Source organism: Camellia sinensis, unplaced genomic scaffold, assembly GCF_055761805.1.
Source record: "Camellia sinensis isolate YWXY unplaced genomic scaffold, ASM5576180v1 Unanchor4, whole genome shotgun sequence".
NCBI classification, from domain to species: domain Eukaryota; kingdom Viridiplantae; phylum Streptophyta; class Magnoliopsida; order Ericales; family Theaceae; genus Camellia; species Camellia sinensis.
The window spans coordinates 10,660,474-10,681,803 of NW_028129277.1; the positions used below are offsets into that span (position 1 = coordinate 10,660,474).

Here is a 21,330-nt window from a genome sequence, read left to right on the forward strand (position 1 = left end):
CTAGGAAAGAACAAGAGTCATTGGCAATGACTTATAGTGGACAAACCTTGCAATTGACAGCAAGTTGGCAACGAGTCAAGTAGATTACTAACACGAAAATCACGTATCGGATCCATGGGCTTGCGTCGTAGATCATAAAGGAGTGAAAGTCTGGCATTTCGGTGCTGATAGATTGCGTTGTTGTCGGTGACAAGCCTATGAGAAGATCATTGTTTTGGCTCTTATAAAAGATGGTGTAGCACCGTAAAAGTTGATGAAAAAATTATGGTTTTCAAAGAATTCTCAATCAATATTGATTCATCAATGCGCAAGTGTTTTCCATACACAATCAGTATATATTCCACAAGGAAATCGAGGGAAAATATATCTAAATCCTAATAAAACTAAATTTCCTAAAATTTCAAATCTTCTAATTGACACCTATGTCACATGGATTTGGGTACAAATGTTGGGTGCAAGTGCATATCTAGAGGCCGGACTCATCAAATCTCAAATTTAAGGGTACGCGGACTAGGCAAAAAAAGAGCCATATTTTTATATTTATAATCTATTATGGAGCTATTGTTCAAAAAAAGTCTATTATGGAGATGAAATGGAACTATATGCAACGTGCAACATCAAAAATGTGTTTTATAACAGTTACACAACAAATTATACATATAAGATAGTGTTAAGTATAAATATATGAGAAGTGTCCAATAGAAAGTACCGAACACATTCCACACCCTTGTACGAGTGTCGGGTATCCGACACGAGTATTTAATTTATTTTGAAGAGTCCACGTAACATAGATTGACACCTAACATACATGCCTCCCTTTTCTTGATCCCAATCATATACCCTAGTAATCTACAACATACAATTCCACACTAAAAAAATGGATTCAACAATTTTGAAGATTTATTATTACAATTATGGTGATTAGGACTACTACTTCATCAAACTCCAACTACAGGACTAGTATAAGCCTACACTCATCTTATTCCAATTCCTCATACAACTCAACCCAACATCCTTTGTTCGCAATCACTGGGGGTAGGATCCATGTTCATAATGTGTGACTACAAGTTTTACATAGATCATCTACCTACCACAATTCTCATGGCTTGGACCAGCTGTGTAAAAGATACAACACCAAACTCGACACAAGCAGAGGTTTATCATGCTTTCTGGGTAACACTAACTCCAACACATCCATTAAGGATGCAATGGCATACTCACAAATCAAAATCTTAAAAGAAACTACTTTGAAATTCAATGTTTACCATCCAAAACATTGTTTTATTTTCTGCCATTCAAACAGTTTGTACCAATAATGCAAGTATATCAACCTCCCCCCACCCCCACCGAGAGAGAGAGAGAGAGAGAGAGAGAGGAGAATTCCCGTAACAAATATCAGAATTAAGAAATAAAATCAAAATATATCATCATAAAATCAAAATTGTAAGTGGCCATGCAGGACAACATTCTTATTCAAGGGAAAATCATGCTTAACAGGTTGATACAAAACCACTACAACATATAAAACAACAGATTGTGACTCTTACCAAATGAAGACTGCTCTCTGCAACAAACAAAATTCCTTTGGGGCATTCAACTGAACAAACAGGAGTTACATGTGTTGAAGGTTGAAAGGACATGGATGTATATGAAAGGCTATGCCTAGCAGTTTGCAATAACCAAGGCCTATCACTCAGAGCGATTATGTCAGCATCAAGAGAATCACTCAACGGAATCAGGAAAGCAGGAGTAATGCCAATGCGGCGTATTGCAACTAACTGTAGAGGCACAGAATTGTCCTTATACTTCTCAAATAAATCAAAAGCACAAATTTGGGGCCCTGTATCTTTTAATGAGGAAGCATCCAAGTTTACCAAACAGGAACTGCCACAACTCCGCTGACTGGACGACACTAATGAGGACATTGTGGAGGCAGCAGGCCACTCAAATCGAAGTAACATTCCATTCCTCAATCCTGAAAGAATATAAAGTCGATCAACAAATACAAGCCTTACATCTTGAGGGACACAGCCACTAATAGCAGTTCCTGTAGTGTTTGTTAAAGAAATGGTCCCCACAGCTAGAACTCTTAGACCTTTATCAGTTGCAAAAGACAAAATTTCCACTGAAGGCTTATGTGTACCAATAACAAAGGTATTACCAATGTCAACTCCATCCGGAAGGGTATCTACAAGACTCTTAGGCACCATATTACCACGAGAAGTTGATGGCTTCTGCTCAAAATGCCTCTGAGGGATAGATATGCAGGACAATTCATTCTGCAATCTCACACGATGCATCTCAAATACTTCACAGTGACACACTGATAGATATCTGACCCCAAGAATAAATAAGAAGCTTGGACTGGAAGTAGTAACAAGTATCAAATTATGTCCAACTGCCCCCAGACTGATACTGATATTATCAGGTGACCACAGTGTACAAATTGGAGACGATGAAAGAATACCTTCAGGGTGGGTGGCAGTAGTAGGAAAACAAAGTCTAACTGCATTTTGGTATACCTGGACCAGCACACCATCACTCACAAGGCCACATGCCAAGGTACAGACATCAGGCTGGAAACCAACTGTATCGGTCACGTCTGTAAAGCTTAAGCCAACTGACAGCACCCTTGTTTGTTCAACAAATGATAGCACTAGGAAAGAGTGATAAGAATCAATTACTTTCATTTTTACTGTCCAGGTACCAGTTATGCCCTGATAAATAGGGGCAGTTCTCAAAAGCTTTTCTACACTGATGCCACTTCGAATAATCCTCAAAGATCCCTCTGGTGCCATCCCACAGCAGGCAAACATTTGATCATGCTTCTCATCATGGTAATCCATGACTGACATATCTAAGATTGGTGCAATGTTTTGAATAGGACTTCTGTAAAACAGCCTTCCATCTTCCAACTTCAAGACCATCCCATCTCCCATCTCAACAAGCGCAGCCAAAAATCCACCTTCAACCCACAAGAGTGCTTTGCATGGCAAACCTTTGTAGAGACATTCAGATGGATCAATTCTAGGGCCATCAGAATGAGAAGAAATTTCAATCATAAAAAGTTCTCCACTATCTACACAAAATACCATCCTTGGATTTTTTCCATTTCCTGGTTCCCAGCTCCATGAGCACACACGTTTCAAGGTTGATTTGACATTGCCACAATCTCCATCTATACTCATGGGATCATCATCTTTAACCATGTCACTTAGCTCCAGTAAAGCAGAGGCAGCAACATTAAATATTTCATCAGGATCATGTACTCTACATGATTCTTCAACAAAATTCTGCTCCTCCACTGCAGTAGGTAAAACACTAAAGCTCATTCTATAGACACAACAAGGGTTGTGAGTATCCCTGAGATCCATTAAGAGAGCATCACCAACCCTGAACAAAATGGCAAATCCATAAGAATGAGGAACTTCAACCACATTATGTGCTAGAGATCCAGCATCTTCATACTGAGAAATCATGTCAACAGCATGTTCCCTAGTATTCCATTCCAATAACAAAAGCTCATTCAGGAAAGAACCCCTCCTGCAGCACCCAACATTATTAGCCTCCTAACCATTCCAAACAATTCATAAAGGAGCCAAAATAACCTCACAAGACCACAACTAAAAGAAAAGGCAAAACTAAACTCCAGGAAAAAAGAAAAAAAAGAATGACGGGGAGAGAGTGAGAGAGAGAGAGTACCCACCAACAGCTATTTGGAAGAACAGAAAACATGAAACAATTCCATAAGAATTTGTGAAGTATCATCATACCTATTCAGTAGAATGGCTAATACAGGGTAGTGCTCCTTACTTGGGTGACGAAAATCTCTAGAAATAAAGCACATGCTCCATATAGTACCAGAAATACTGGTGAGACCTCTGGCAGTACTTGAGTCTCCTTCATTATCAGAAGGATAAAATATTCTCTGAAATGATGGCACGATGCAAGAATTTTATTAATTCATCTATGAAAGTTTTTTTTTTTTTTTTTTTTTTTAAGGTAATATAGAATGCTTATATCATCATAAGGAACTAAACAGTATTACACTTTCTCAACTTTCATAAAGAGATTAACTTCTTCCAAGACAGGGCAAACAAAACAAGTAACTCAACCTTATCAATGATATCACTGCCAGCAGACATTGAAACTGAGAACATAGCCAATCGATCCTCAAATGCACTAGCAGCAATGAAGCAGCCACTAACAAAGAAAAAAACATAAAAGAAACTACATCAAAATGAATTCCAGATGCTCATACTGATTTGTGCCTTTGCTATCCAATGAGCCCTGCACATTTTTTTAATATTGCAAAAGTAATCCAATAAGTTCCACAATAAGGACACTAGGAAAAGGTTTTATTGATTTATTTTGGGTAAATTACATTGACCTCCCCTGAATTCTCTCATAATTACAAGAACTTTCCCTTGAGGTTTCAAAAATGGCACTGGTTGCCGCTCTAGTTCACTGGCACATGACATATTCCCGTCTCCACCGTCTCTATTACTCTATGAAGCACGGACACCTCTCCGAGGGCTCCGTACCAGTGTCAGACACGTGTCGGACACGGACACGGGTCGTACACACGGTGGACACGCATGGCAGAGTGTCCCATTTTTTTTTTAATTTTTTTACATCCGGACACGTTTTGGGCACGTCATAGACACATTTGGACATGCGCGGGGGCAATTTCACAATTTACTAAATTTTTTTGGGGTCGATTTGAAAATAAGCAAAAACAGATCAAATTTGCCCTAATCTACCATTCGCCCTAATATCTTCGAATCGACTTTCGAATAGAAGATAAACAGCAGAGAAAGGGTGAGAAAGAGAGAGAGAGAGAAAGAGAGAGGACCTGACTTCGTCGTTCGTCTTCTCTCGTCGATCGTTGCTCCTCGTCGGTCGTCTGTCATCGGTCTGCGATCTGCGATCTTCAGTCGATTTTCTGCTTCGTTAAGGTACGACTCTTCTTCGATCGCTCTGTCTCTCTCTTCGATAGCTCTCTCTCTCTCTCTCTTTGTCTCAGCCTCTTCTTTCCTCACAATTTCTCGCCGTTATTTCATTTTTTTCCTTTATTTCATTTTTTTGTTTTATTTTTTTTTTCTTTTATTTTGATTCTGATTTTTATTTTCTTTTTTTCTTTTATTTTTTTTCTTTTATTAATTTAATTTTTTCTTTTCTTTTTCTTTAATTCTGATTTTGTTTTATTTTATTTTTTCTTTTCTTTTATTTTTTTTTTATATTCTGATTTTATTTATTTTTTTCTATTATTTGAGGATATAATTTTAATAATGTATGTTTATTAATTTTATTATAGGGACCAATTATTAATTCTGAAACAATGGCTACGGGTGGTAGTTCTAATGATATACCTGATGATGATTTTGATGAGAACAAACCATTGTGGAAGTATATAACTAAATTAGCAAAACCTGGAGAAGGAGGAGGAAATTGCCAATTACAATGTAAATTTTGTAATAAAACTTTCAAAGGTTCATATACAAGAGTAAGGGCACACTTGTTAAAACTCCCAGGAAAGGGAATTGGTGCTTGTAAGAAAGTGACAAGTCAAAAACTTTCACAACTGCAAAATGAGAATGATGCTGCTGAGCTGAGAATTAAAAATGCTCTTCCCAAAAATGTACCATTGCCTCCTTCCACTGTATCAGTGGGTAGTAATTATGCTTGTGAATCAAAGAAGAGGAGAACATGTGAGAGTGGGAGTGGGAGTGGGAGTGGGAGTGGACCTGGGACTGGAAGTGCTATTGAGAAAGCATTCAACTTGAAGGATAGAGAGCAATTGCATTTTGAAATTGCTAGGATGTTCTACTCGGGGGGTACCTTTTAATCTTGCAAGAAATCCTTACTATGTTAGTTCTTACACATTTGCTGCAAATCATAATATTCCTGGATATTTGCCTCCCGGTTATAATTTGTTACGAACCACATTACTTCAAAAAAAGAGGGCAAATATTGATAAATTGTTGCAACCAATTAGGGGCACATGGAAGGAAAAAGGGATGAACATTGTTAGTGATGGTTGGAGTGATTCTCAAAGGAGGCCTTTGATTAATTTTATGGCAGTGAGTGAAAGTGGGCCTATGTTCATTAAAGCAGTTGATTGTTCTGGAGAAACTAAAGACAAATATTTCATTGCAAATTTGATGAAAGAAGTGATTAATGAGGTTGGGCCAAGTAATGTGGTTCAAGTCATCACGGATAATGCTCCTAATTGTAAGGCAGCCGGACAACTCATTGAAGCTCAATTCCCTCATATTCTATGGACTCCTTGTGTGGTGCACACATTAAATCTAGCTTTGAAAAATATTTGTGCCGCAAAGAATATTGAGAGGAATGAAGTCACATATGAAGAATGTAGTTGGATTAGTGATATTGCCGGAGATGGTTTGATGATTAAGAATTTTATCTCTAATCACTCAATGCGATTGGCTATATACAATGAATTTGTGTCATTGAAGTTGCTTTCGGTTGCCGAAACACGATTTGCCTCCACAATTGTTATGCTCAAGAGGTTAAAGCTTATAAAACGTGGTCTTCAAACAATGGTAATTAGTGACAAGTGGAATTGCTATAGAGAGGATGATGTTGGGAAGGCAAAATTTGTGAAAGAAAAGATTTTGGATGATGTGTGGTGGGATTACATTGATTATATTCTTTCCTTCACGGGTCCTATATATGACATGCTTAGGGCTTGTGATACAGACAAACCTTGCCTTCACTTAGTATATGATATGTGGGACTCAATGATAGAGAAAGTGAAGATGTCAATTTATAGGCATGAAGGGAAAAGAATAGATGAGGAATCTACATTTTACAATGTGGTGCATCAAATTCTCGTGGATCGTTGGAATAAAAACAATACTCCTCTCCATTGTATGGCACATTCATTGAATCCAAAGTAAGTACCACATTTAAATTTGTTTTAGATATTTCATTTTAATGAACTTATCTAGTCTTTCTTGAAATAATTATTTTTCCTATTTTGGATTGTAGGTATTATAGTGATGAGTGGCTCCCTGAGGATCAAAATAGAGTTCCTTCACATAGGGATGAAGAGGTGACACGTGAGAGGAACAAGTGTTTTAAGAGGTATTTTAAAGATATCACGAAGCGAACCAAGGTGATAACTGAGTTTGAAAAATTTTCGGGTTATGTTGAAGCATTCTCAGAGTATGATTCCATTCATAATAGGTGGCACATGGATCCTTATACTTGGTGGTGTGCATATGGTGCATATGCACCATCTCTTCAAAAACTAGCTTTGAGATTGCTTGTGCAACCTGCCTCTTCATCTTGTTGTGAGAGAAATTGGAGTACTTACTCCTTTATTCACTCAGTGAGAAGGAACAAGATGGTCCCTCAACGCGCGGAGGATTTGGTGTTCATTCATAGCAATCTTCGTCTTTTATCAAGGAGGAGCTCTCAATACTTGCAAGGAGAGACAAAAATGTGGGACATTGCCGGAGATAACCTTGACTCACTTGATGATATTGGAATGCTTGGGATAGCTAACCTCTCACTTGATGAACCGGCTATGAAGGCGGTCCTATTTACAGATGAAGGAGAAGATGGAGGCGGTGGTGAAGATATTGTAATAGTTTCCTCTACTTAGGTTGATATTTATGGATTTTGTAATAGTTGTTGGTACATTGGATAATTTTATATTTTGTGGTTTGATTTTCATGCATTTTGTAACAAATGATGGTTGGTAACTTCGAATGACATGTTATGTATTGATGGAATGCTATTTTATGTTAATTGAGAACGATATATATGATGTTAAATCAATTAAATGTTTATTTTTTATAATTTTAATAGTGTTATTTTATATATTTTATTACCTTTATTTGATTTTTTTTAATAATTTTATGACATATAATAAATAAAATTAATTATATATATTGAACGTGTCCCCGACGTGTCGTGTCCCCTATTTTTTGAAAATTTTCATTTTTGCATGTCGGTGTCGTGTCTGTGTCCTGTCCCGTGTCCGTGTCCGTGTCCGTGTCCGTGTCCGTGTCCGTGTCAGTGCTTCATAGCTATTACTAATGTTAATGGGAAGTGCAAAGCTCATCAAATTTTTTTTTTTTTTTTTTTTTTTTTTGATAAATACCAAAGCTCATCAATTTATTTTTCAAAAATACCACTTTTACCCTTTAGAAGTCATATAAATATTTTAGGATAAATTAAACTAACTTCCCCTAAAGTTTATGACAATTGCAGAGACCTCCCCACAATTTCAAAAATGACACTAATAACCTCCCTTCACTACCACCTTTTACCAGCCTGCCACCACTGTCATACACCGCCGCCACTCTTTTCCTTCCTCCACCACTTGTCATGACCCTTTGATGGAGGACAGCGATGTAAGGGCTGTTCTGGGCCTATGAAAGCACTGAAATTTAATAAAGAAAGAAAGGAGAAGAAGAAGATAGGTTTAGGAATCACTCCTAAAACCCCTTAGGCATCACACCTAGATTTTGATTGCATCACACAATCCATAAGAAAGCTTCAAAGCTCTAAAAATTCTCTAAAATATTAAGTCTATTAAATTATAAGCATTAGATGGCTTTGTAGAGAACTAGGAGACTTCCGAAACCAACTATAACCAAAAAAGGAAACTATCATAATATCTTTGACTTCCAAAATTAATCTAAGACTAAATAATAAACTAAAACAAAGACTAATTAAATAACTTGACCCATGAGACGACCCATGGGCGACCCACACAACATGTTCAAAAATTATGCAAATTACCAAAATACCCCTAAGCTTAAAATCCAAGAAAACATAACTATAATTATAAAATACGACTCTAATAATACTATAAATATAATTATATAAGCTTCTAATCACTTTCTCTTTGACGTCATGCCAACATCCAAATATCATTGCTTCTTTGAATTTAGCTTTCCTTGAGCTTTTTATACTCCGCATCACCCTTCCCCACACCATTGACCACAATCGCCATTGTCATTCCCCAAACCTACCCCACTCGCCGCAATAGTCCCCCCCTTCCCCTCTCCACCTTCCACCATAAACCCTTTCTCCCAACTAACCGCCTTCCCCACCACTCTCCCTCAACCCCTCCCCCCTTCCACCAACCTATACCCCCTCTCCTCCCTTCTCCACCACCTCCTTTCCTAAATCCTCCTTTCCCCGCCTCCTCTCCACTTCCCAACACTAGCCACCCCTCCTTGATGCCCCATGACTCCCCCACCACCTCCTTCCTACAACTACAACCCCCAACCCTAAGAGCGGAACTAAGGGGAGTTAAGGAAGGGCCATAGCCCCACCTAAATTTTTTGAAATTCTTTTATAGTAACCTTTCCAAGTATACGGTACATCAAAATACAGTTAATAGCTGCCCTAAATATTTTTTCTAGTACAAAATATATGTCCAGAAGAATAAATCATGCATTTTGTATAAATGAGTGGTTCCATCCACTCATAGAAGTTAAAAAAGTCCCTCCATCATATGCATTGAGTGCATTTTTATTTTTTACAAAAAATTATCAATACCTAATAGAAGAATTTCACCTTGATTATAATACTATCAAAATCCATTTTGGTAAAGATTCTCATTGAATCTCTATTTGTCTTTAGGAGTTTTACCAAATAAAAATTCATACTTTGTCTCCCTCTTTTCAAATTCAATCCAACCCATGTATTCGACTCTCTGCCATTGTGTGTGTATCAGAATTTTTTCCATATCCAAACTAAGTCATCGGTGATCTAACCTTTCTTTTATTTTTTGGGTATGAAAATTTGTAGTCTTAATTGGTTAACAATAGCTACACAAATATCAAGTATGCTTATTAATTTATAATTTTCTTTGATCTCAAATTTTATATTTTTATTATACCACATGCGATATAAATTGCTTACTTCCAATTATGAATTTAATTTTTGTGAATGGAAAGGTTCTATGAATTTAATTAGGGTTTACACGAATCTTCGCTGAGGTATCTGACAAATACAGGGACCTCCCCCCATAGTTTATGAAATTACACTGACCTCCCCTGTCAAAGTTGTCAATTGACAGCAAAAGTGATTTTACATTTTTACCCTTCTATTTGTATCCCTTTTTATATTACCAGACAACCTTAATCTAAATACCAAACATACTCCTCCCTGCTATTTCCCTATTTTTCTGTAAAACCACCATCACCTACCATTTCCCCATCCCTACCATTACCCCATTTCCTCATCCCTACCATTTCCCCATTAAGCATAGATCAATTTGCACGACAATCAAATCCACACCTACCATTGATTTACATACATCTAAATAGATTTATAAACCCACTTCTTTCAATAATCAAACTCACCATTTACATATGTCATCAAACTTCCGCAATATACATATATATATACAACCTGACTGAGTATTTTTAATTTTAATTTTGCACCACTGATTGCTACTTTCTTTGAGAGTTAATTCATGCTTTCAAGGAAAATTGAATATAAGAAAAGGGATTGGTGTATATGTATATATATACACAAACATGTAGCTTGGGTTTGTTGAGAAATATGGAGAAGGAAAAATTCTCAACTTCAAATTTCAGATCTGAGTAGAAAGTTGAGGGGATGAGGTGATTCTGTCTCTTTCACGTATTATATACATACATATATGCATGTGTGTTATGTATTTATGTAAGTATATATAGGAAGTGGTTGTTTGTTATTAGTAAAATTGGTGTTGAAAATGGAGTTGATGGAATTTGGGGGTGTCAGCAAGTCATGCAATGAATCAGAGGAGCTTCACATTAAGCCATATTTGCCACCTCAAACCCAGCCCCTCCACCAACTCAAACCCAGCCACACTACCATTGCAATCGAACCCATGCAACACCAACTCTGTAAACACTGTTATCCCGTGCGGGCACTGACTCTGCAAAGAGGGATTGGGTTTGTATTGGCTGATTGAGTTGTTTAGTTATAGGGAAATATTTTTATAGATGTTGCTTGGCTATATGGTCAGCTTATAACATAAGGGATTTGTTAAGGGTGTTTGTGGCATTATATAGTAAATTTATCTTACATCATCAGATTTTGTACTCAATTTAACAGCAACATAATGGAGGGGAGGTATATGTATATTATCAAATAAAGTAGAGGGGGGGGGGAGGGGGGGGGGTGTCAGTGTAATTTCATAAACCACAAGGGAGGCCTCTATAATTGTTAGATACCTCATGGGGTCCACGTAATTAACCCATTTAATTATGGTGCTATAACATAAATGTTTTTATTCATATTTATTATTGTTTGAATCTTTTGAATGAAAATTTTGACAAATCAATAAAAAAAAAATTGCGTTGGATTTCAAGAAAAATATGTAATTGCATCACAAAGTCAATAAAATTTTAATTTAGTTCTTTAAAAAATATTTGATACTTCTAGTTCGGCCCCTCTACCTCCATCTCTCCCCATAGCCCCTCTCCCTACCTACACGAGACCACCAACCCCTCCTCTCCCTGATGAAGCCCAACCTCCCCCCTCCCTACCCCACAAGCCGTTCCACCTCCTCCCACCACCTGCAAAACCTTACCTACCACCCCTTTCCACAACCTTCGAAACCCTAGCCGTCACCCTTCGAAACCATAGATGTGTGTGTGTGTGTGTGTGTGTGTGTGAGAGAGAGAGAGAGAGAGAGAAGGGAGGAGAGTGAAAGAGAAAAAGAGAGCAAGAGGTTAAAAGTTAAGGATGAGGGTAGGATTGTAATATGAGCGCTGTAAATACAGGTAATATGAGGGTGCCTCTGTTTACACACCACTTTTCATCTCAAGGCACACCTTTAATAAATTGATAAATAAACAATTTACTCAATACACACAACTTTCCATCTTTACCCTTACTCACACACCCCACCCACAATGTTTCATCTTTACCCTCACATACCCCACCCCCATCCACGATCCATCTCCCCCTCCATTCAAAACCAGTGGTGAACAAAACCATTGGTGAAGACTCCTCAAGACGCCGGTGGTGCTCGTTGTCGTCACAGTTGGAAACAACTCCACGTTGTAGATATAGTAAGTGAGAATTCTCATTTGGCTTAGATTGAAGGGTTTATAAGTGTTCGACAGTATAGAGTTGAACTAAGAAGAATTGTTCGACTGTTTCTAACCGAACAATTGGTGTTTGTTCGATACTTATAAACCGAATAATTGGAGTATGTTCAACACTATGAAACCAAACATATACAATTTGTTCAGTTGTAGGTAGTTGAACATGAATATATTATTCGCCTCTGGATAACAGAACTAATACAAACAGTTTACCACTCAACAAGCACACGAAAATGAAAAAAAAAAATGAAAAAAAAAAGCCTTTTCTTTGCTCCATTGTTCCAAACCAGTATTGTCAGGTGCATCCATCATTGAATCCAATCAAAATCTTCAATAATACGTATATTTTTGGTTATTTCTTTAAGGGTTTTTGATTTTTGTTTTAGGGTTTTTCGATTCCTGAGAGACAAGATACGTAAATAATGTTTGAAATTCTTGATGTGTATTATATTTATTATTGTCCTTTATGTAATTATACAAATCGTGTGTATCATAGCCCTTTGTCCTTTGTGGTAAAATTTTACCTAAGGTTAAAATTGTGAGATTAAATGTAGTGTGTAAATAGACGCACCCGTAATATGAGGGGTGTAAAGAGAGAACAAAATTTTAAAAATTTTTAAATGGTTGTCATGAGAATAGGGGTGCTCTCCCCTCTTAATGGGATTAATGGAAAATATTAAATTTTATTATTACCCCCTTATAATAAATTACAATTACCTTATTACCTATTTTTCCCTTCCTACAAACCCAGGAGGAAAGATGAGAATAGGTAAGTGTGGATATTAATATCTTTTTGCATTAATATGTAAGGATAATATAGTAAGTTTATCTTTCACATTAAAAGACAAGCACTAATAAGGAGCGAGTGTAATTTCCAAAATGTGAGAAAAATTTTGGATTATAAACGAACCTCAGAGGGTGCAGTGTAATTTACCCAATAATAAATAATTAAGGGTAAAAGAGTGGAAAACATGCCTGATAAGGGAGGTCTCTGTCAATTTAGAAACATTGGGGGAGGTTCCTACAATTTTGCTAAACGTTAGGGGAGGTCAATGTAATTTTCCCTGCTGGGGATTGAGAGTGGGGGCATGAAGCCTAGACTAGCAGGTAACCACATGAAAGTTTCATAAATAACTTAGTCAAATTATTCCTCTTTTGATGTACAAATATCAAAGATAAATATTTCTCCCAGATTTTAGCAAGACAAGCCACTTACGTAGAATCAACAGCCAGCATCCTTCCAACTTGATGCCTTGAGTTGCCATGAGCAGAAAGTTGAACGTGTGTCAATGGGAAAAACCTACTCCAACAAGTGCGAAATAAAAGTAAGCTTTTTTTTTTTTTTTTTTTTTTTTGATTGATAAAATAAAAGTAAGCTTTATGTAATATAAAAGTAAGTTTCCTTGAAGAAAAAAAAAAAAGAATGTCTTGGCAAGTTGACATTTAAAAAACAGGAAATATATATACATATTATCATCAGAGGTCATGCATTTTTCTTGCAATAAAAGAGGTAAGTAAAAAGTTAGAGCAAGAAAACAAAGACCTGTGCATTTCATTAGAAAATGTGAGGAACGAGAGCTTTCCCGAATCAGAAATAACAACCAGAAGATCTTTCCCCATCATCTACAAGAAGCAAGAGAGAGAGAGAGAGAAAGAGAAATCCTATTCAGAACAATCTGATAAATATAAACATTATAGAGACATACATCCTCCTACATGAAAAAGCTTTCTTTCAGTAAAATATATTTAACTACTCTCTCAACAACTCTTCAAATTCCACTATGACAAGTAGAGACCTAGAAAAGCATCTCGTAAAAAATCATTGACAAGATCCCATCATGTATGAAAAGCAAAGAAGAGAGAGAATCCTATCCAGAACAATCTGATAACGGCATTATAGAGAAACACATCCTCCGACAAGCAAGAACTTTCAATCAGTAAAATATATTTAACTGTTCTTCAAAGAATTCCACAATTTTTTCACTTTGGTACGTGGGGACCTAGAAAAACATCTCAACAAAATTTCATTGAAATTGAGTGAACTAACAGACCTGTGGGCTTCTTGCATGGAACTTCTCATTCCATGGTAGAATGATGAGATCTTTTATTGTGCCAAATACAGGCTGCTCACAGATGGATTGTGCAATTCCATCGTCATCGATTATAACCAATTCTATGGATGTCTCCTGAAAGAAATCATTTAAAACCAATGCATCAAATTAGAATGGCACATGTAATGACCGAGAAAAATTTAAACCTTTGATTAATGCAATTAAGCCTAGAAGTTTCCCTATTCATTTCAATTTAGAACTCCATCAATTAATTGTAGAGTAATGCTAGGGACCCCAAATGTCTTACTAAATGTTCTATCAAATGTCTCACATTTTCTTCATTGTAAGCACATCCAGTCATCTCGGTTTGGGCCAACATGGGACTCGAGGGACAGACCCTCCAGGCCCAATAGACTGTGTTAATATAATCCTAGGGTCAATCCTATTAAATTAGAATTTCTTTATTGTGGAAAGCAGTGCAGCAATCATCTCGTTTTGCATGCACTCAGGCCCGAACTAGCACAAGATCCGAGAGATAGATTCATTGGTCTCGGTATTAGATGTTTTTATTCTTATACAGTGTTACTGGTTAACTTAGAGATATTCTAGTGAATTGGAAATCCCAATGCATCAATTGCCTCATATCGTGCGCACATTGGCCTGATCCAAATTGAGATTTGAGAGATGGATTCTCCAAACCTGATAATTATTATTTCTATATTATTTGAGTGTAGTTTATTATTATTAGTTGGCCTAGCAAATTATCACGCAAGTCCTAGTATTATTGATTTTACGAACATAGCCCAGGTTATAGGCTTATAGCTGGTATTGTGGACCAGTAAGCTTAAGAAAGATAGTGGATCCAACTATATGCCGGTTATTCCCCTGACCACTGCACAGTTTAGATGAGTAGTAGCCTGTGGTAGTATGAGGATGGAGTTTCTTCTGACGCACAGCTCGTAGTGAGCTTGGGGTGTGATCAAGGTAGGACCAATATTTATTTATTACAGCTCGGACACGGTATCAACACAAGGCCAAGTTTATTGCCCTGTTAGCAGTTTATTAGCACCCTGTTGGCAGTTATTGATTTTGGATCATTTCTTTTATCTAATTATTCAGTGTGAGTTAATTAAATGAGATGGACTTAATAAGATTAAGTACGTTAATCTCGGCATTGGGCATTTGATTGCATAATTTTACTTGACACTACACTAGCATGTTTACTTAGTAAGAAATAAGATTATTGTTAGGTGAGTGTCAATACTCACACCCCCCTGCATTGTGTGGGTACTGATAAATGCTCGTCAATGTGAGCATCAAGACATAGTTTATTTTGTTAAGTTTAGACCCTAGGTTAATTGGTCATGCATGCCTCTATACCTTTTTGTCAGATTATTTGTATTAATTAATCTTTGGGTTTGTAATTTCTCCATTATATTATGCTCTATTTCATTTCATGGGAATGTGTACCGGAGAGCTTTATTCAAGAAATTGAATGTTTCACATATTTTTCAAAAACATGTAACCATTATTCTTTTAAAATAACGATTGGGCACGTTTCCCAAGGCAAGCCAGTTATATCCCAAAAATACTTCTTTTCGTCACATAAAGTCAAATTAAGCTTAATAAAGGGAAAATGGACATGTTTTCTAATGCTATTCAATCATAGGCCTTTGGGCACGTTCTGATGAGATAAACCAAAGTTTAGGAATTAATTGAAAATTGACAAAGAAAAAAGATTTTGAGAAAGAATTAATTAAGAAAATGAGTTTTTTTATTAAAAACCTCATGCTTAGGTTAATTAGTTTATGCCTAATAAATCTTTGAAAAATTGGCGCATGACAGCCCAACGTTGCAACTTTGCAAAGTACAAAGCTAGTCAACAGCCAAGTCCTAAGCCATGTCTAAGGAAGCTTTCTTCTCTTGGACTGTGACCAAGTAGGCTTATTCTTACAATTGATAATTTAGGAGGGAAGGGAAATGCTTGGGGGATTGGTGCCATCCTAAAAAGCACAAACACTTCTATGTAGGAGGCGTGTCGTGTCAGACATGACACTATACAAGCATTTCTAAAAATGTGTCCGACACTTGTGCAACATGTGTTAATAAAAATTTAAATTCATACCAACAACAACTAAGAAATTTCTCAAACACCTCCTAAACCCTCCGATCTCGACCTATGTGATGAATTTCTTTCTTTTTTTTTTAAATCGGCAACAAAAAAAAATTATTAAAAGAGAAATGAAGTATAAAAGGGGACAAGGAGTCCTCAAAATAGAAGTAGTATAATTCAATGCAAAAGAAAACAAGAAACTTCACGTTGCACACTAACACCCAATCCCTAGAGATCAGAAAGAGCGGAACCCCTTTAAAGGGTGGAAAGCCACCGAAACCTAAAAAGATGTCAAAAGATGGACATCAACCCACAAGTTATCCAAATCTCCAAATTTGTCTTCAAAGACCCTTGCATTTCTTCCCAAAAAAGGACCCAAAAAAATTCTTCATAATAACAACGTAATGCATTCTTTAGAATGCAATTATTACGTGAATAATATCTTGATATGTAAGTTATGAAATATATAAATTTTTTATTTTAATTAGTGTTATATTACTTTTTTTCATTACCTTTGAATAAACTATTCATATATGACATATAAAAACTACATAAAAATATAAATTTTTAACGTGTCCCAAACGTATTGTATCCTGCATTTTTTGAAAATCGCCATGTCAACATATTTGTGTCCGTATCCATGTCTATGTTGTGTCATGTGTCCGCGTTACTTAGGTGCTATATGTGTAAGAGGATCGAAGAGCTTGTGAACCATCTTTTATTGCATTTCCCCGTGGCTTCAAAATTCTAGGACTAGATCAATGAAGGGCATTTTTACTTGTTGGCACAAAGGATTTGAGGTGATAGGAAGCCTTAGGATATGTCTCACTCATGCCTTATATGGTGTACTGAGAAGGAAAGGAACTGCAGATCTTTAGTGGGGAAAGAAAGTTTGAGTTATGCCTGCACAGGGATTGTGTTGGCATCCTTGTCTTTGTGGATGAAATATGATCTTCACTTTCCATTGTAATCTTAGTTGACTTTTAGGGAGAGTTGTATATCGATGTAGATATATAGACATTTTTGGGCGACTATTCTTGGTCGTATTCCATATACTTCATGTGTACAAGGTTGGGCCCTTTAATGTTTTTTCTAATACAATTATCTTATCCACACACAAAAATAGTCGTACCAAAACCAAACCAAACCAAACCAAACCGAGCCTTAAGTCCCATCAAATGGGGTCGGCTACATGAATCCTTCTTCTTCACTCGGCTCTATCAACGGTCATTCAATTAGTCAAATTAAGGAGATTCATATCTCTATTTACTACACTCAACCACGTCAATTTACGTCTACCCCTCCCCCCAACACTTTCATTTACTGTTACTGTATCACATCTCTTCACTACTGCCTCTGTTGGCCTCCGTCATATATGACCAAACCATCTCAATTTATTCTCTATCAACTTTTCTTCTATCGGTGCTACTCCTACCCATTCACAAATATACTCATACCTAATTCTATCTTTTCTAGTCTTACCACACATCCACCTTAGCATCCTCATCTCCAAAACACTCATCTTATCTACATGTTGTTTCTTAATTGCCCAACATTCCATCTCATACAAAATCGCTGTTCTAATAGTCGTTCTATAGAACTTTCCTTTTAGTCTAGTCTAGGTACTCGTTTATCACATAATACCCCAGATGCACTCCTTCACTTAATCCACCCTGCCTTAATTCTATAGACCACATCCACTACAATCTCTCCTACCGTTGTGATAATCGATCCTAAATAATGAAAATGTTTACCCTTAAATAGTTCTTAATTCTCAATTTTCACTTCTCCTCTACTTCTATTGCTACTATTACTAAAATTACACTCCATGTACTCTGTCTTTATTTTGCTTATCCTAAATCCTTTAGATTCAAGTGTTTCTCTTCACGTCTCCTGCTTAGTGTTAACTCATTTTCTAGTCTCGTCCACTAACACGATATCATCTGCAAAGAGTATACAGCATGGCACATCATCCCGAATAATTCTCGTCAACTCATCCATTACTAAAGTAAAAAGATAAGGACTTAAGGTTGATCATTGGTGTAACCTCACAGTAATTGAAAATTCACTTGTCTCTCCAACAGGCGATCTAATAATAGTCACCACACATTCATACATCTCCCTAATCACATCAATGTACCCTACAATTCACATCAATGTTCCAAAATAGTTTAATATTATACTGAAAATCATTATGTGACAAAAATAAACCTACAATTCACTTTCGCTTTGGTGTGAATTTGGCAATCAAAATTGTTTTAGATTTCTTTAATATTCTTCCTTTAGCAACTGGAAAATAAAAGTTGATAGAAAAAGAGTAGGTATGACCAATTCAATGAACATGCTTTGGTTACAAAGACTGTTAAAGGTATACTCCTGAACTGTCAAAACCCAATAGAAATATCTATATAAACTTCCAGCCAACAGAAACTTTGACCTGCCACCATATACATGCATATTGCAGTTATGCACATCTACATGATACACGTAAAATGCAATCCTTTAGAAACCACACCCTCAATAGCACAGACACAGACATGACACGACACAACACGATGAAACAACATCAACACCAACACGCCGACACGTCAATTTTCAAAAAATGCAAGACACGACACGCTTGGGACATGTTAAAGTTTGATATTTTTATGAATTTATTATATGTCATATATATGAATAATTTGTTCAAAGATAAATATAAAAAAAGACTGTAACACAATATATATTTACATTAAAAAGCTACATATTTCATAAATTAAACATCAAGATATCATTCACATAGCTATTACATTCTAAGTAATGCAAAACAATTATATAACAGTGTATTACACATAATTTATTTATCTTATAAATATTTCGAAACATATTTAAAATGCATAAGTTGTGTTATGAAGAATGAAGAATATTGTTATAATTAAGGAATTCATCATATAGGTCGCATTTGGAGGGTTCAAGAAGTATCCATGAAATGTTTGATGTCATGCATTTGATTTTTTAATTAAAACATGTTGAAGAAGAGTCAGAGACGCTTTTAAGAGTGTCCAAAGAGTGTCATGTCGGACGGGACACACTTCCTGTGTAGAAGTATCCGTGCTTCTTAGGCCACACCTGTGGGCATAGCCTAAGATTTCCCCGCCACGTGGAGGGGTGTTTTGTGTGGGTCTTGGGATTAGTCGGGGTTTTACATGTATACCCGATTATAAAATAATAATAATACATAAAAAGCAATTGCACATCTATGTGAGTACCAATACATAAAAAGCAACACTGATGCTAAGAACACAAAACTAAAACTCATAATGGGTCATAGAAAATGCATTGATAGGTCAAGATTCATTCTGAATATGGATCCCTCCATAACTAAGTTTAATCACAGCCTTCCATTACATTTTCTGTGAATAATTCTGTTCCTAGCATTGCTGAAAAAGCAATTGCACACCGTCATGTGTATCAACATATAAAAGGCAATTGTAACAAAAAATGAAACATGCAACCGAATATTCAGAACTGACCAATTTTCATACATCTTGATTGTCCAAAAATATACAAAAGCAAAGATAATTTACCATACCTCATTTATTGGCACATAGTGAGATTCAAAATTTTCAATTTTTTTTTTCTCCTTTTTTTTTTCTTTTAATTTCTGACCATATCCCGGCCAGCAAATGCAGCATAATAAAGGCTAATGAAGCCTGATCAACGATCAACTCCACTGCAATATATACATGTATATGTATGTATGTATTTATGTATGTATAGTGAATAAATGTATGCAAGTACACAAATAGAGTGAAATTAGAAAGAGAAAGAGGAAAGAGACCTTGCCGAAGACAACATCGTTGGAGGAAGGAGAGCGAATGTGGCCTTGGACAACCTGAAGAACAACGCTCCCTCTGAGGACGCATTTGGCGAGATAGTGGACGCCATTTGAGCCCGATCGAGACTTGGCAGACGAAGATTCTTCCTCGGAGACCGCCATTAACACACAGGTCTTCTTACCTTGGAAACTAGGTTTTAAAGAGAGAGAGAGAGAGAGAGAGAGAAGAATTTTCTAGGGTTTAATAGGAGAGCTGTAAGACAAGCGTTTTGTGTGTGAAACTTGGGATGATGATGATGCTTTGATTGATCATCTCTTCAGAAAGCCATTCTACGCTTTGTGAGTTCCAAGTTAGGGGCAAGCGACTTGCAGTCTGTTTCGATGGAGGGCTTGGTGAAAAAAAAACCAATATATGGTCGGAATAAGAATTCGGGCAGTTTCCTTAAATAAGTCAAAATAGTAAGTCAATTTCCAAACTAAGCCTAATTTTGAAAGAATTCTTAAAATAGATTAAATCGCAGTTGTGAATCACGATTTCAACACATATACGCCTTTCTCGCGTAGAAGTGGAAAAGACTTAAAATCGTGGTTATAAAAAATGACTTTGATTAAGAAATCGCGATTACAAACCGCGTTTTTAATTAAATTTTTTTCCTTTTGAACTCGCTGTTACAAACCACGATTTTATCTAAAAAAAATTTTGTTCTGAATTCGCTGTTTAAAACCACGCTTTTATAAAAAAAAATTTGTTCTGAACTTACTGTTTATAACCACGATTTTATCAAAAAAAATTTGTTCTGAAATCGCTTTTCTAAACCACGTTTTTTAGCAAATTCTTTTTTCATTAAGTGAAATCGTGGTTCACAACCACGATTTTAAAGTCTATATATGATCTCCCAGCCCCATGTTTTGCATTCACGCTTGTTACATTTCCTCTATTCCTCTTCTTCGCTCCCTATTGTCTCTCTCTCGGTCTTACTACTCTCTCTCTCGCTCTGACTCCTCTCTCTCTGTCTCTGTGCTCCCTGCTCTCTCTCTCTCGAGCTCCCTTTGATTCAGTACTGTCTTTCTATCATTGGTATGGCTTCTATCATCTACTTTAATGCGAATAAATTAGGGTTAGGGTTTATATTTGTGAATATATTTGTGTTTGCATTTGTGTTTGTGAAAATATGAATAAATTAGGGTTAGGGTTAGGGTTTATATTTGTGAATAAAATGTTGTGAAATCAGAAATAATAAATTAGGGTTAGGGTTT

The 21,330-nt window shown here is 36.3% G+C and overlaps 1 protein-coding gene across 5 annotated transcripts in view; it reads right to left on the reverse strand.

Moving 5' to 3' along the window:
• The window catches only part of LOC114259356 (uncharacterized), an 87,485-nt gene extending 66,971 nt beyond the window's left edge, over positions 1 to 20,514 (reverse strand). For 4 of the 5 annotated variants that reach the window (XM_028199413.2, XM_082912716.1, XM_082912717.1 and 1 more), the window contains exons 1-7: positions 20,077 to 20,514; positions 14,144 to 14,278; positions 13,636 to 13,715; positions 13,309 to 13,392; positions 4,116 to 4,203; positions 3,774 to 3,928; positions 1,548 to 3,543 (exon numbers count right to left, since the gene is read on the reverse strand). In XM_028199413.2, coding sequence (XP_028055214.2) covers positions 1,548 to 3,543; positions 3,774 to 3,928; positions 4,116 to 4,203; positions 13,309 to 13,392; positions 13,636 to 13,715; positions 14,144 to 14,278; positions 20,077 to 20,235 — 2,697 coding nt within the window. In that variant the 5' untranslated portion in view covers positions 20,236 to 20,514. Of the gene's footprint in view, positions 1 to 1,547; positions 3,544 to 3,773; positions 3,929 to 4,115; positions 4,204 to 13,308; positions 13,393 to 13,635; positions 13,716 to 14,143; positions 14,279 to 19,827; positions 19,969 to 20,076 lie in introns of all 5 variants that reach the window. The other variant, XM_082912718.1, reaches the window with a different exon arrangement.
• Between the last annotated feature and the right edge of the window lie 816 nt (positions 20,515 to 21,330).